The 16,829-nt window shown below is 39.2% G+C and overlaps 1 protein-coding gene, 1 non-coding gene and 1 pseudogene across 2 annotated transcripts; all 3 read right to left on the reverse strand.

Moving 5' to 3' along the window:
• Window positions 1-329: 329 nt before the first annotated feature.
• On the reverse strand, window positions 330-436 carry LOC120283135. The gene has a single exon (XR_005543136.1). It is a non-coding gene; the product is annotated as a small nucleolar RNA R71 (small nucleolar RNA).
• An 8,180-nt stretch (window positions 437-8,616) lies between these two features.
• Window positions 8,617-9,639, reverse strand: LOC120282847. The gene has a single exon (XM_039289685.1). The coding sequence runs from the start codon at window positions 9,637-9,639 to the stop codon at window positions 8,617-8,619; it is 1,023 nt and encodes a 340-aa protein (XP_039145619.1).
• A 1,057-nt stretch (window positions 9,640-10,696) lies between these two features.
• Window positions 10,697-15,258, reverse strand: LOC120282849 (annotated as a pseudogene).
• Between the last annotated feature and the right edge of the window lie 1,571 nt (window positions 15,259-16,829).

The following is a 16,829-nucleotide window of genomic DNA, read 5'->3' on the forward strand; positions in this document are numbered from 1 at the left end:
AATTGGAGGGAATAGGGTCTAGTATTGTTCGGCCTCTAGTTGCCTCAAACAATTTTGAACTGAAGCCAAATCTTATTCAATTGGTACAATAAACGTGTTAGTTGGATGGATTTCAAGATGAAGACCCATATGAGCACATTAGGAATTTCCTTGAGATTTGCAATACCTTTAAGGTGAACAACGTCTCTGAGGAGGTCGTCTGCCATCGATTCACATTGCGAGAAAGGGCCAGATAGTGGCTAAATTCCTTGCCGAAAGCGTCATTGACAACATGGAAGCAAACCTCGGACACTTTCATCACAAAATATTTCCCTTCGGCAAAGATCACTAAATTGAGAAATGATATTTCTTCCTTTACATAGTTTGAGTCCGAATTCTTGTACGATGCTTGGGAAAGGTATAAGGAAATGTTGAGAAAGTGCCCACCTCATGGAATTGTGGAATGGATGTAAATCCATATTTTTTATAATGGGCTGAATATATCTACCAAGTAAATGCTCAATGCAGCCTCTGGGGATAGTTATGCAACAAGCAACCAAGTGTGGCATACACGTTAATCCATGAAATGTCAAGCAATGGCTACTAATGAAGTTCTGAGTGAAGCAAACCAGTCAAGGTAGCCGAGATTTACCAAGTAGATGTTGTCACCACATTGGCAGCACAGGTTGAAGCAATCACAAAGCGATTAGATGCAATGCAATCCATCTCCTCAGGTAGTGGACCATTTGGTGATAGTTGGGTGCCCCATGTGAGACTAGTGGCTCTGATGATATGGGTGTAGGTTAGTTTGAACAAGTGGATTTTGTTGCACAGAATCGTCAATTCCAAAATAACCCATACATCAACATCTACAATCCGGGGTGGAAAAAACCATCTTAAGTTTTCATGTAACCAATTAGGACAAGAGCAAGGTCAACAAAATAGAACTCCTCCGCCGAGCACGCAATCATCACAACCCTCATCCTCTTCAGATTCAATTGCTGAATTCATCTGGTTGCTTAGTCAATTCATGAAGGGTACAGAGAGTCGTCTTACGAATCATGAAGAGATGATCAGGAACACTAATGCCACAGTATGGAATCTGGAGCACCATATGGCCCAAATGTCTAAATTTGTTGAAGAGAGATGACAACGCCCCTTGCATGTTACCCGCAAGTGCACGGGTTTGTCGAGTAATAAATTCCCAGGTGAGTGGGTTATCGTATCCACATGGAGTAGGGAGTAAAAATACTTAAATTGCTACTTAACCAAGTGAAAATGAACAATGATTGTGTTAATAAGGTGTGGTGTAAACAAGAGTAAAAGAAAAAAATAAAAAGAAGCGCAAGTAGGTGAAAGATAAGGCAATCAATAGAAATGGGGTACTTGAATACTGTTCCGCATAAGATAATCATTTCAAGTGCAAAACCAACTATTATGCTTCGTAACTAATATATTAATCAGTCGCACAGATCCTAAGATACATGGTCCCAAATCTAAGGTCAACCATGACTAACTCTACACCAAGTCCCGGTGGAGAAATCGATCAATCTCAACACCTCACACTGTGTACAGTTGCAAGACGCTCTAGGGATTCTAAGTGATAAACCCTATTCCTATGTGTAGACCTAACCCTTTGGTCCAGGTGGAAGGTCCCTAGTGTCAATTAAGCCCTATGTGCTAAAATCACTTCAACGCTTCACTCCGTTGCCTTTGCAACTAAGCCCCAGCGGAAGGTCATCCCTTAGCCCGTTCACTCTACTATGACCGCAAAGAACTCTTGGAACGTGAAGGTAGAGTAAATCAAATTGAAGGGGAAAGGGGACACTCCGCTACCTCTCAACTCACCCTCTCAACCCTCTCCAATCTAGCTTTGTCTAACCCTCATGGTGTGTCACCCATCCACAGAGGTTACCAATATAAACTCTCAACCCTAGTGTCACTCTAAGGGAGAAATCATTCAACAAGCATTCGAGATTGGAACTCAATTAAAACATAAATAAAGGAAAGCATAATAAAAGGTTTAAAGAAACAATAGCATCCTAGGGCTCACAAATAGGGGGTTTAGCTCTCCATAGAGCTAGTTACAATCAACAATGAAATCGAATGTAAAAACAAGTAATCTATTAAAAAAAACCCCTCGGTGTTCATGTCGATGGTCCTGTGGAGTAGTTGAGTCTTCTCCAAGGGTTCCCTTGTCCGGCCTAGGGCACACCTCACCGGATCTATACCGACAAAAGCTCCCCCAATAATGTTCTTCCAAGCGAATCGCGATATCGAATCCTTAAATCCACTCCGCCAAAAGCCTCTCAAAACCCTAGCCAACAGCCTCCCAAACGATGGAGAAAAGTGGAAGAGAAGAGGTGAAAAAATACCCAAAATCGAGCTGAATCGCGGCTTAAATAGGCTGGAATCGGGCATCCACATGCCATGTGGTTGTTTCCCACGGGCTTGGAGAATTTCCACACCGGCATAGGGAATTTCCACACACCCATGTGGATTCTCTAGAAATCTCATTTTCGGCCGGCTGTGAACAGTACTGCTATAGTAGTCGGCTAGAATACTCCCAATTCCTCACTCTTCATTGAGGCAACATAAACGGGCACACGCTTATGCAATAGATTGCACATTTTCTTCAATCAAAAGCATTATTGGCGGAGATCTTGTCATCAATGAACGAGTCGGGATATGCAAATGTGACTGCCTTTGTGCCCCTCCAATCCATTGTAGTAACTTGAATTCATGGAGGTTGGCACACATTCACGTATCTTGGAGTCCCACATGTGTCTTCGCGTTTGTTCCTTCCAAGATTCCACCAAATAATGCGATTACGATCTACTTTTGGCTTCTTTTCTCAATACTTAGCTTCACAACCCTATATGCATGAAAGTAACACAAATGCAAAAGTATTAGTGCTAAAACCTGATAAAAGTAATGCTCATCATAAGGAAAGAACACTTCTCATTCTTATCACACAAGCACTTATCAAACTCCCCCATACTTAAACTTTTACTTGTCCTTTAGCAAAAATAAAACATTGAAGCATAGAAGAAAGAAATAATAAAAGTGCTCGGACATAAGTTCTCTAAAGCATGCAAGGAGAGCATTCTACAAGTAAGGAAGTTTCAACACTAAATACGAAAAATCAATGTTCTAGCTAAAAACTTGAATCAAAAAGGACAACAAACCCGAAATTGTGTAAGTGTGTGTAAACTCACTCAAGTCAACCCAAATTATACTCTTCAAAGTTCTAAGTATAAGTGACTTATTTATCATAAAGTATTATTGCAGAAATCCGCATGGTCGTGCACGGATTTGTCGAGTAATAAATTCCCAGGTGAGTGGGTTATCGTATCCACAGGGAGGATGGAGTAAAAATACTTAAATTTCTACTTAACCAAGTGAAAATGAACAATGATTGTGTTGATAAGGTGTGGTATAAACAAGAGTAAAAGAAATTAGAAAAGAAGCGCAAGTAGGTGAGAGATAAGGCAATCGATAGAAGTGGGGTACTTGGATACTGTTCCGGCTAAGATAATCGTTTCAAGTGCAAAACCAACTATTATGCTTCCTAACTAATGCATTAATGAGTCGTGGAGATCCTAAGATACATGGTCCTAAATCTATGGTCAACCATGACTAACTCTACACCAAGTCCCAGTGGAGAAATCGATCAATCTCAACACCTCGCACTGTGTACAGTTGCAAGACACTCTAGGGATTCCAACTGATAAACCCTATTCCTTTGTGTAGACTTAACCCTTTGGTCCAGGCAGAAGGTCCCTAGTCACAATTAAGCCCTAGGTGCTAAAATCACTTCATTTGCTAGAAGGGTAAGCACGAACATCATGTGCTTGACACGATCGTGTCTCACTCCACGAGGTTTTGAAAAGTTGTGCTAAGATTTTCAAGGGGAGAGCCACATCTTATGCACGATCGTGCTTGCCTCGAATTCATACCCTAACTCCTGTATGATCCGAGCACGCACGTATTCCGTGTGTGCTCGGTCGTGACCGATCGGCTTCCACCGTTTCACTTTAAAACTTAGCCGCCGATCGCGTTGTTCGACTCCATTTCTTCCGCTGTCCCTCTCCTTCTCTTTGACTTTTCATTTCTGTGAATTTTGTCTTATTTCTTGCCGGATCATGATTGTGTTCAATCATTGTTTTACTCTTCTGATCCCGTAAGACCTTGACACAACACCTTTTACGTATGTACAGCAAGTATACGGGTTTGTCGAAGAAATAATACCTTGGTGAGTGGGTAGTCGTATCCATAGGGAATAGTGATTAGAAACACAAGGATTGTTATTTAACTAAAGTGAAGATGGATCAATAATAATGTGAACAATATCAATATAAAAAGAAATAAAAATAACACGAAAGAGAGACCCTATGAAAAATGAGAGGAATGGCAATCGATAGAAAGTGGGGCACCCGGACATTGCTCCCCCTAGGACCTAGCATGACTAGGGGAACCAATAGCACCATTCAGCGTTTCAGTTGTGGAGAAAAGGGGTATCGCCAAGCGGATTACAGGAAAGTAGGAAAGAGAGTTATGCTTGCCAAGGAAGAAGGGGATACGGGAGACATTCTTCTGCCTATATTTGACAAAGATGTCCTTAATGAGGAGATTGTTGAAGATGACGTAGGTATGGCCTTGGTCGTACGAAGATCCTGCTTTACACCCAAGGCTTCAGAAGATGATTGGTGGCGATCTAACATCTTCCAGTCCACCTGTACTATTTTTGGGAAGGTATACAAGCTTATGATTGATGCAGGGAGCTGTGTGAACATTATCTCTGATAAAGCAGTATAGAAGCTGAATATCACCACTGAGCAACACCCGACACCGTACAAGCTTGCTTGGCTCAAGCGGGGTGGCGAACTTATGGTATTCAAGCGCGCTTTGATCTCCTTCTCAATTTGCCCGAAGTACAGAGATAAAGTATGGTGTGACGTTGTGCCTATGGATGCCTGTTATTTATTGTTAATCAGGCCTTGGCAATATGATCGGAAGGTGATACACGATGGCCGCGAACACTCTTATAGCTTCATCTACAATGGCGTGAAGATAGTGTTGGTGCCCAACAAGCCCGTGGAAACACGAAAGGTTACCAACACCAACTTGCTATCCTATGCACCATTTGGGAGGGAGTTATAGGATTCAGGCACTGCTTTTATCTTGCTCGGGAAGACAATCACCGAAGGCTTGGAGAAGCCAGAAATACCAAAAATCATTCTTCCTTTACTTGATGAGTTCCAAGAAGTCTTCCCTGAAGATTTACCAAAAGGGCTTCCACCCCTGCGGGATATACAGCATCAGATAGAGCTCCAGTTTGGCTCTATCTTACCACACCTACCACACTACCAGATGAGTCTGAGGGAGCATGAAGAACTAAGGTGTTAATTAGAAGAATTGTTTACGAAAGGACATATCCGCGAGAGCATGAGCCCATACGCGGTCCCCGCCTTATTGACACCAAAGAAAGACGGCACTTGGCGCATGTGTGTAGACAGCCGGGCCATCAATAAAATAACTATTAGGTATTGATTCTCTATTCCTCAATTAGATGATCAGCTTGACCAGATTAGCGGCAAGACGGTGTTCACGCGCCTAGACTTGAAGAGCGGGTTTTACTAGATTTGTGTGCGGCCTAGTGACGAGTGGAAGATAGCGTTCAAGACGTGTGAAGGGTTATACGAGTGGATGGTAATGCCTTTTGGGCTTTCTAATGCCCTTAGCACATTCATGAGGGTCATGAACCAACTCCCGTGTTAATTCATTGGCAAATTTGTAGGCGTGTATTTCGATGACATCCTCATTTATAGCCCTGACGAGAAGGCACATCTTGTACATGTTCGGGATATGCTCACCATTCTTAAATCCCAACAGTTCTATGAGGCAAAGAAGAAGTGTGTTTTTTTGACACCCAAGGTACTGTTTTTGGGTTATGTTGTTTCAGGGGAACGTATACAAATGGACGATGCCAAGATCAAGGCAATACAAGATTAGCCGACTCCAACAACTATCACCGAGGTGCGAAGCTTCCACGGCCTTGCATCCTTCTATCGGCAGTTCATCGCTCACTTTGGCAGCATCATGGCACCATTGACTGAGTACATGAAGGGCAACAAATTTACATGGACTTCTGACGCCGAGGCTGCTTTTCGGTTGATGAAGGACCGCTTGAATACCGCCCCTGTCTTGGCACTTCCTGAATTTACCCACCCATTTGAGCTGCACACAGACGCGTCCAAGGTGGGCATTGGAGGTGTCCTAAGCCAGCAAGGGCGGTCTGTCACATTTTCAGTGAGAAGCTATCGGGAACATGCTTGAATTACAGCACCTACAACGTTGAGTTTTACGCTGTGGTGCAAGCTATCAAGCGGTGGTGGCATTACCTCATTCATCGGGAGTTCATTCGATACACAGACCATGCCGCCCTACGGCATATACATCAACAAGATAAGGTGTCATCTCGCCATGGACGATATGTGAACTTTCTAGATGAGTTTACCTTTGTTGTGAAGCATAAAGCAAGGGTCTCTAATCGTGTGGCGAATGCACTCAGTAGGCAAAGCAACCTTCTAGTCACATTGAGAATCGAAGTACCTGGTTTTGACTATTTTCGTGATTTGTTTGTGACTGAAACATATTTCTCGGAGATCCTCCTAAATGTACAGGCTGCAAAACAGATAGATTTCCTACTCTAGGATGGTTTCTTGTTCCGGGGAAACCAACTTTGTGTTACAGATTGCAGTTTACAGGTGCAAATTATCATAGAGCTGCACGGTGAAGGCCATGTGGGGAGGGACAGAATGCTCAAGTTGATTCAGTCTTCCTACTTCTGGCCAGACATGCGTACGGATGTTGAAAAGTTTATTCAACGATGCCGAATATGCCAGATCTCCAAAGGGGGCACAACTAATGCTGGCCTCTATATGCCATTGCCCATACCTTCTTAGCTATGGATGGACATCAGTATCGACTTTGTGCTAGGTTTGCCGCGTACTCAGTGTGGTAACGACTCAATCTTTGTGGTGGTAGACCGTTTCTCCAAAATGGTGTACTTCATTCCTTGCAAGAAGACGATGGATGCTATCAATATAGCCCAGCTATTCTTCCGTGATGTCTACCGCCTCCACGGCCTACCATCTTCAATTATCTCCAATCGAGATACAAGGTTTCTTAGCCACTTTTGGCGAAGTGTGTGGAAGATGGTGAACACTCGACTCAACCATAGCAGTGCCTATCACCCTCAGATGGATGGACAAACTGAAGTCGTTAACCGCTCACTGGGCAACTTGCTTCGTTGTCTTGTGGAGGATCATTCTAAAGGGTGGGATGTGAGATTGAGTCAAGCATATTGGCTCACAACCATGCTACAAACAGAAGTACGGGGTTCAGTCTATTTCAGGTGGTGTACTCGACAATTCCTCGTGGACCCCTCAACTTGATTCCCCTACGAACGAAGACTCGGATCCATGGGAAAGCGCTGACTTTGTAACGAGCTTATAGAACATTTACAAGACCATCCTTGACAACTTGAACGCCTCCAACACAAGTTACAACCAGTATGCCGACCAGCGGTGCCACCATGTTGAGTTTGAGGTTGGAGACTTTGTGTGGACTGTGTTGTCTAAGGAGCGTTTTCCAACTGGAGAGTACAACAAGCTTAAGGCCAAGAAAATTGGGCCCGTCGAGGTCATTAAGAAGATCAATTCCAATGCATACCGACTTCAGCTCCAGAGCCACATCCGGATGGCCGATGTCTTCGATGTCAAGCACTTGATACCCTATTACGATGACTCTTCTGACGATGACAATTCGAGGGTGAATTCTCTCTAACCTGGGGAGAATGATAACGGGCGTATTGACGACGTCTCATGTGTGTACATGGAGAAGTAAGAGGCAAGGGCATTTTGATAATTTGGCGGGTGATGGGATTTTATGGTTGTATCGGGTCTATTTGATGTGAAACGGGTTAAGGAACAAAAAACACAACAAACTCGTGAGTCATACCAAAATTTGGCCAAATTCCATCGTTTAGGCCTCGAAACCCTAATTTTGCCGTTTTTAGTAATAATTGATTTCGTTATATCTTAGGATAGAAATCTTTGATTTGTAAGCCATTTGTGGCAATAGTCTTTATTTTGTTAGATCTTTTATTTCTTGCTGATATTTGAGAATTTACTATTTTTGGTAAATTTTAGAATTATCTCCTTTTTTAGTGCTATTTTTGCCTATTTAATGTAAGCCTACAGGCAAGAGGAAAATCAGTTTTGTGATCATCATTTTCTTGAGTAATAAGATTTTACTCATCCCAATTCCTGGCTATCTTTGATCAATAGGGTTTGGACAACTTGCTACCGGCATTCGAAGCCGAATCAACAGGTTCAAGTATACCGTGCATCAGATAGCTTGCTAGCTTTCCAAATATACATTCTTCACAAAAATTTTCCTTCTCAATTTCAGGTAAACCCAGATCCATTTCCTGTGTGCAAGCACTTTCAAACTCTGAAAATTCAAATGCCCATACCACTTATGCCACAATACTGCCAATTCCTCATTCTTTGCCAAATTGACTTGATCTTTACTAGCAAATTCCACAGGAAACAAGTTGTTATTTTTCTTCTAAATTCTAAACAAATTTCTCCTAGTGCTTCCATCTCTAATTATACACCCATAGTTTTTACTGAAATTGACATCATAGCCTCCTTTATTGAGCTGTCCTACACTTAATAAATTATGAGCCAGTGAAGGAACATACTGAACACCATTATTCAATCTCAATTTGCTATCAAACATTCTGATTTCAGCAGAACCTCTGCCACACACATTAATTTCTTTATCATCACCAAGTCTGACTTTATGCTGCAGTGTTTCATCTAAATTATGAAATAGCTCCCTTCTTCCAGTCATATGGCTAGATGTCCCACTATCTAATAGCCAGATAGAAGGACTCTCTAGTCCTTGCCCATTATGAACCATAAACAAATGCCCATAATCACCAGGATTTGGTACATTAGAAGAACTTCCTGCTTCACTTGCATTTTTATCTTGTGTGGACCAATAGTGTGATTGATAGTACCCATACTTCTTGCATCTGAAACACTGAACATTTTGCAAATTTTTTTTGTTAAAGCTCTGCCTAGGCTGCCTCTGACCTCTACTAAATCTGCCAAATGCCCCTGAGCCACCTCTACTATATTCATTGAAATTCTGTTGCCTTTGCATACTTGGTCTTTGATCACCTCCTCTTGAATTATCACTAGCTCTTCCACTACATCTTCCTCTCCAATTAGTCCTACCACTTCTTGCATCTTCCTGCATCACAAAGGCTTCATGTCTTTCAGGCCTTTCAATAAATTGATTAAACTTGGCCTCATGTGCTTGAGGAGAGCCACTCAATTCATCAAGTGTTACTTTAGACATGTACCTAGCCTCTTCAATTGAAGTCACTGCATGCACAAATCTTGATAATAAACTTCTCATTACCTTTAAGACCACATTAGTATCTTTTAATTCACTTCCCATGCCTCTTATCTGATTCACCACAGCTAACACTCTTGTAATATAATGTTGGACTGTCTCCTCTTCCTTCATCTGCAATAGATCAAATCTTTGCCTCAAGGTTTGCTGCCTAATTGGAACCATCCTTGAAGTACCCTGGTTCTCATTTTTTATGTGATCCTAGGCCTCCTTTGCTGAATCAAACCTCACAATTCTGTGTAGAATTGTTTCATCTACTGCTGAGAGCCTTTGCATCATCTTCAATTTCTTTTTTAGTTGGCTCTTCTGTACTAATTCCCTCTTCTATCACCTTCCACAGCCTCTGAGACCTAAAGAAGGTCTTCATCCTATAACTCCAGTGTTCATAACCTTCACCTCTGAAAACTGGTAGCAAAGTATGAGATATGTCTGGTGTTGGAGCTGAAGTTGAGCTAGAAGCCATTTCTTTAGTAGATTTAATCTCTTCCTTGCTCATAGATAGACCTTAGATCACTTTTTCACAGAGGCTCTAGCCAACACAAAACCCCACATATACAATAATCAAATCTCAACAGTAAAAACAACTTGAAACTCCTTCTACACCTCACACACAATACCAAAACAGCAGATCACAAAGAACAGCCCAAAAGGCACACTATATAGCTCTGATACTACTAACAATTACTATATAGCATCTACACTTCATGAGAAACAACTTTGTTATTCATCATAAACACCAAAGTTTATACAAGCCAAGAAAATTCATAGAAGATGAAAACATAGTAGGAATTTAGAAAAAAAAAGTCACTAAAACTAACAATACACAAGACTATATAAACTAAATGAAAGTTCAATGATCAAAATGAAATAGACTAGGTGACTAAGCTAGCCACGTGCTGCAACCCGGTACATCAAACTGCTTATCAACCTTGCCTTAAACTAAAGCCAACCTTTTTGATGATCAGATCCTAGCCGTCCTTTCAAACACCAATCTCGAGAATGCCTCGAACTGATGCTAATCCCCTTGATGAATTAGATCACAACCTTCCATTTCTTCCCACTCAGACCTCAACGGAAATACTGAATTTCCAAATACCTGAAAGGACCAACTTACCCCTTAATAAAAAAATATTTACACCAGGACAACCACTTGCGTCAATGTCTTAGTTCTTCACTTCATTCTTTCTGAAATTCTGTAGAGCTTCAATCAATTCTAATAATCTTAAAGCCCTGAAGTGAAAGGAACTCCAGTAGCTGAAATTCATGAATCTTTGGCCAAGAAATTCCTAAAAGTGAACTTTCTGTTAGGCTGTGATTGAAGAAGGGAGTGCTAGAGGTGGTTAGCAATTGGAGCTGATGAAGTGTTCTGTGAAAAGAGTGCTAGATGTGCAGTGTTTTGCAGATTGAATAGAGGGCAGTTTGGAAAATTTAGATGTTTAAAAAGTCGGTAGGTTACTTGAAGGCTTGAGATGGGATTGAATGCATGGAGGAGATGGAGATCATCAAGGCTTGTGGGTCATGTTCTAGGCAGTATCTGAAGGTATAGAATGAATGGTGGAAATTGAAAGATCTGGGAGATTTGGTTTAGTTCAAGGCAAAGAGGTTTAAAGAGGTTTAGTTAGCCATATTATGCCACGTTTGGGTGTGACTCACCAAGCCTAGTCTAGGTTGCTATGTTATTTGTTTTAATGGATGATGGAATGTTTTTATATCTCAGGTTTTTTAGTTTCTCTAAAAACTTGTATGAATTTTCCTGTGTTTTTTGGTGAGGAATTAGAGGATGCTATCTACTATGAATGTGTTGCTGAGTAAATGAACATTCTCTCACTTTCTGGCCTCTGAAGCACTAGTTATAACATGATACCCTGGCTATTTAACTCTACCAGAAGTTAAAGCCCCAGCTCTAGTGTTCACATACTTACCATAATATAAAGTACTTAAGTCTCCATCCCATGCCAACCACCCTGCCGGATCAACCAAACTACCAAGTGATGTCTTCATGAACACAGTCCTTTAGTACTTCTGCCATGGCCGGCCAAGATACATCTTGAAGGAACCCTGTACCAATTGTAACTCTGACGTCATCGACACCGCTGAATTATGTACAATTATGCCGGTGTTTTCATTTGGGTATGTTCTGCCTTTTGTTGTGCTTGTATTCTTCTATTGGCTTATCAGTTTTCTTACGTATATATTACAGTTTTGTAAGACAGTAGCAGCATCACCAAAGATGAAGTCTATGGTGCCGTAGATGTCACAGTTTTGGTAGAATCGGCATTGGGAGTAGACATAGAGTGTGCCTTGATAGCCCTTGAAACTACATCGGTAGAACATCGAAAGATCGACCCCTGACCGGAGAGCCACCACTTGGTGTTTTTGTGGTTGGGTCATGTTCTCGAACATTATGTCTTATGTAATGAATTTATCACCTATGACAGCTGCATGCATGCTGTAATATAATATATTAGCTTGGCTCGATTCAACCCAAAAACTTAAAGCCCATAGGAATGAACGTACCCAAAGTTGCAGAATGGAAGGTGGTGGAACCATCTTGGACATTTTTACTTCCGGTGACTATGGTCTTATTGATGTTGTCACCGATGATCATGATGTTCGTCATCGATGTCTTAATTTCTACATTCTCCTTGTAGAAACTGGCTTTAACATGTATGATGAACCTTGATGAAGTATCCTTTCTTAGCCTCGAAGAAGCTGCAATGGCCTCGGATATCGTCTTATAATTACCAGAGTCGTCTTTTGCCACAATAAGATTGGCCTTGACGTTAGATGATTGGAGGAGTTTCCAGTCATAGATGGAGAGCCATGTCGAGAAGTCAGTGGAGAGTAACCGGCGGTGACGGCAGAAGTTAGTCTGAGAAATGGCCTTATTGATGGTGTAATGTCCTCTAGCTTGGTTCTTTGACCAAGTTTGACTGGAGAGCATCTTGATATTTTTTCAGGAAGTGGAGCCCACCCTCTGTCATTTTACCCGTGAATTCCAGATCTGGTCGGCTGTTTTTCCTTGAGTTGGAGCTGCTTTTAGAGAGCTTGGGCTGAAGGCATCTTCTTCAATCTTGAAAACTCTTTCTCCTTGGAAGAAGTCTAAAGCTTGGACTTTGGAGGAAAGTCCCCTTCGCCGGCAAGCTTAGAGGTAGGTGTGTTGCTCTTGTGTTGGGAGTTTTGTTCTTATGAGGCTGTTGGTGCTTTGATCTTAATTGCATGCTTCTTCTCCCTTGTTTGAGGTGGTTTTGATATTCTTGTGTCTTGTTTGAATAATGATAGTAAGCATGATTTGTGTTTATCACCTTAATTTGTTTTAATTAATTATTCCATGGTGTGTGTTTTTATGAATTTGCCTTTGCTTTTGTGGACCTGATCATGTAATCATGCTTTGAAGTTTACCTTATATATATAGATCCATACATCTAGTTTATAATTATAACTATATTCATGTAAGGTTGTGTATATTTATATATAGTGAAACCTGGGTAAACTCTGACTACTTGTGTTGAGAAATCCTAGCATACGGGTGATTTTCAGTTGTTGGTATACTGTGTGTTAATTTTAATCATGCTTTTGAGCTAAATGTATTTATTTATTTGGAGAGTGAGTGCAGCATGGTGATTGTAGGTACTGAAGTGTGAGCACACCTCTTTCATTAAATTTTTGGACCTTGCTTTAGTTAACTTGGTATAGATAATTCTGTATGTTTATTTATATTTCCAAAATTTAGGTGTAGCATCTTGTATTATCTTTTTGGAATTTATTTTCATATACCCTTGTGAAATTATATATATATATATATTTGCACTTGTGTAAATCTGTCATCCTGCAAAGCATGCTGAATTGTTGATTGTAATCATGTTCTTAGTTAATCTTTAATTGTATTTATTGCTGGTAAGCATGAGATTTTGATAGTATGCATGAGATCTTGATTTCTTTTTAGTATCTGATTTTCCGAAATCTCTAGACTCTAATTACTTTACTATGTTTATTATTTTTGTATCAACATGACATCCAGATTTAGCTTATGCAAACACCCATGTAAGCATGCTTTGTTCAGTAGATTTGTCTAATTATATGTGTATATATATATATATATTTAATTATGCATACTTATTCTGCAACCTTAGTATGTCTCCTTTGTGGTAGCAATTAAATTTTAAAGCATGGCTTCTTCTTAAATCATATATATTCGTTGTTATTTATGTGTGTGTGTATATATTTATGTGCTTGGTCGTTCTGATTTTAGCTGTAGAATCTTCCTTTGGTGATTAGGAAGTTTGTTGTTTAAATTCCTGTTGTGTAAAGTTTAGGCTATAGTTGCAAGTTAGGCCCAACCCGAGAATTATTTCTGAGTGTAGTTATTTTGTTAGGTTAGATCATTGTAGTGAGCCTTAGTTCGCAGGACTTGGTAAACCCGACTCTGTAGCTCGGAGCCAGGTAGGCTCTCGCACTGTATAATTCCGTATTTCTAGCATTTGTTATTATTTAATTATTGAATTATTTAGTAATTTCATTTATTTATTTATTTACTTGTTATTTATTTTATTCTTGCATTATTTATTCGGTATTTCTTTCTGTCTGTATTCTATATTTCTGCGGTTTTAGTATATCCCATTCATGGCTCGCCCGGCTAGGAGGAGTAAGTCCTAGTCATGTGCACATGTTTTCTGTAGTCTCCAGCTTCGGCTGTTGATATTCAGTTCTATTTTGTTCTGACTTCACAGTTGACGATCTAGCCTCGTGCTGTTGATTTTTGTTATCAGTCAGGGAGATGTACACGTCTGTTTTCAGCATGTTTTTTGTATTTCTGATTACTTCGATATTCTGAGCATTTTCTGTATTTCTATGTGCATTATTTTAATTACTCTGCAATATCTGTGTTATCTGTTATTTCTATGATTCTACTGGGGCCCTTGTGGCTCATACACTCTGTGGTTTTTGTTCTCACAGGAGAAGATCAAATTTAGGATCGGGGGTATCTGGAAGTTGTATTTCCTGCTTCGTAGTATCTTTGTTGTGAACTTCCTTATGTGAGTAAGACTTGTATCCGTCTGTATATTTTGGTCTATAGACTGTTTGTATGACTCTGTATTTCTGTAGGGTTGCTTAAGCCCATACATGTATTATTTCGGATCTTGTCATCCTATTTGTGGGTCTGTACTACTGTTTCTATTCTGCTTGTTAATGTTGACTCTGACCAGGTCAAATCTGAGTCCTTGCACCCAATGGGGCCCAGTCCCATTGGATGCGGCCGATTTGTCAACGGGCTTAGCTGTGGAGCTGGGGCGTGACAGATGACTAGAGAGTTGCTAATGAATTTGGATATGTTGTTGGATGTGAAGGGGAAAAATGGTAATTGAGAAGGATCAACGTTGAAGTCCATGAAGCCATTCATGCATGTTTGTTGATTGGCAATAGCTGCACTTAACCATGTTTGAGAGTCATCAAATGGGACAGAATTTGGAGACATGCACTTGTTTAGGTGGCTAATGGTGTCTTCACATAGATTAAGGCAGTCATTTCATGCAGCTTAGTTCTCTCATCAAACAAGCTAAGGTCTATTGATGATGCAAGCTTATGTCTATGCACTGCATGGTCTAGGGCTGCTTGTAAGGCAGAGTTAAGGAACCCTAATGAGTCTTTAATGGTGTTGGACATGGAACTGGTGCAAACATGAGGGAAAGGTGTTTGTGTGCATGAGAAGATTTGGTCACTAGTGCAAACACTAATGGCCATGAAAAGAGAGAAAGCTATCAAATGAGCCTTGAACTTAGCCATGTTAATAATGTATGAAGTTCTGATAACTAGGTTGGAGAGACATGGGTTCGTATTTATAGCCTATTAAACATGAAGGAATTGGCATGCTATTTGAAAGCTATGCTTGAACATAGTTGGAAATATATGTGTTTCTGTACATTTTAAAAGATGCATGCATTGGCTTTCGTGAGCTAGCAGTCCTTGTTTTTGAATTGTGGGCTTAACTAAACTCTAGGCAGCAAAGTTGTTAAGGAAGGCATGCAACTTGGAAAGCTAGCTATAAGGTCAAAGGTTTATGAAAACAATAGTTAAGTACAGGGATGGAACCAGGACTTGATGGTAGTGGGGCTGAAGCCTAAAGGCAAAACCAAAAAATAAAAAATAAAAAAATAATCCAACAAAATAATTATTTTAAATGAAGAATAATGTGCTAATATAACCAAAATTTGAATACACATATTAAAAAATATAAAGTATAACTTAAAATTTTGTTATTACCGATAGAAAATATATGTGATTTTCAATAATTTAACTAATAAGAATACATCTCAGGTTTGTATTTTTTTTAAAATATGGTAAAATTGATTCCACTCACTACAAACAATCAAGCTATTGTTTATAAAAAAAACTTTTGTTGTTTCACTCTAGCATTTATGGTACATTATAACATATATATATATATCTTAGGCCTCATGATCAATTCAAACTTCTTTTAAATTACTAAAATTTGTATATAAGATTTATTTTATTAAAATTTTAAAAAAATAGTAATTTTTAAATTAAAAAATAAAATGTGGAAAAAATACACCAAGTGGGTTTGAATTTGGGTGGGTCAAGGGATAACATACCTTATGGATAAACCCCTAACCACTAAAGCACACGACATTCGTCACTTTTATATGTCCAAATATTGTATTTTACATGAAATTAAGTATAGAAAAATTGAAAACCACCAAATCTTGTATTGCTTAAAAAGTATTTTTTCCGGCGCCAAAAGGGGACAATGCCATTAAGTGCATGCATGTTGTTCTCTTCTCTCCTTTCAAAGATACGGAGCATGAGATGTGCTTCTTTTGGCTCAGTATTTTGAGAGGACAACAATAATGTGTGCATAAATAAATGGTTACAGAAAAAACAGTGATAATGGTAATAGGAAAAAGTAACAATAATGGTAATAAAAAATATGTTTAATTGAAAATAATAAATATTGAGAATGAAAAAGTGGGATAAAAAATTGTATTTAAATTAATTAAATACAGAGCATTTAAGTAATAATATGTTAATATGTAAAATAATTACATATAAATAAATATCTGGTCTTTATAATTGTTATAGGTAAATATTTAGAATACACAATTTCTTTTTACTATTAACCAATTTAATAATTCACTTAAATTATCATAATTAAATATTTTTATTAATTATTTTATTTAATTAAATCTATATAGGGGCAAAAATGTTATTTCACTTTAACTATTATAATGTAATATGTATATTAAACAATTATTTTTAATTATCATTTATTTTAATTATTATAATATTTAAATGACTCAATTTATGTTTATTATAATTTACTTTAATTATTATAATTA

Source organism: Dioscorea cayenensis, chromosome 18 (assembly GCF_009730915.1).
Source record: "Dioscorea cayenensis subsp. rotundata cultivar TDr96_F1 chromosome 18, TDr96_F1_v2_PseudoChromosome.rev07_lg8_w22 25.fasta, whole genome shotgun sequence".
Taxonomy (NCBI): domain Eukaryota; kingdom Viridiplantae; phylum Streptophyta; class Magnoliopsida; order Dioscoreales; family Dioscoreaceae; genus Dioscorea; species Dioscorea cayenensis.

Coding starts and splice junctions, on each gene's coding strand:
- LOC120282847 (XM_039289685.1), bottom strand. CDS start 9,639: ATGGTTCCAATTAGGCAGCAAACCTTGAGGCAAAGATTTGATCTATTG.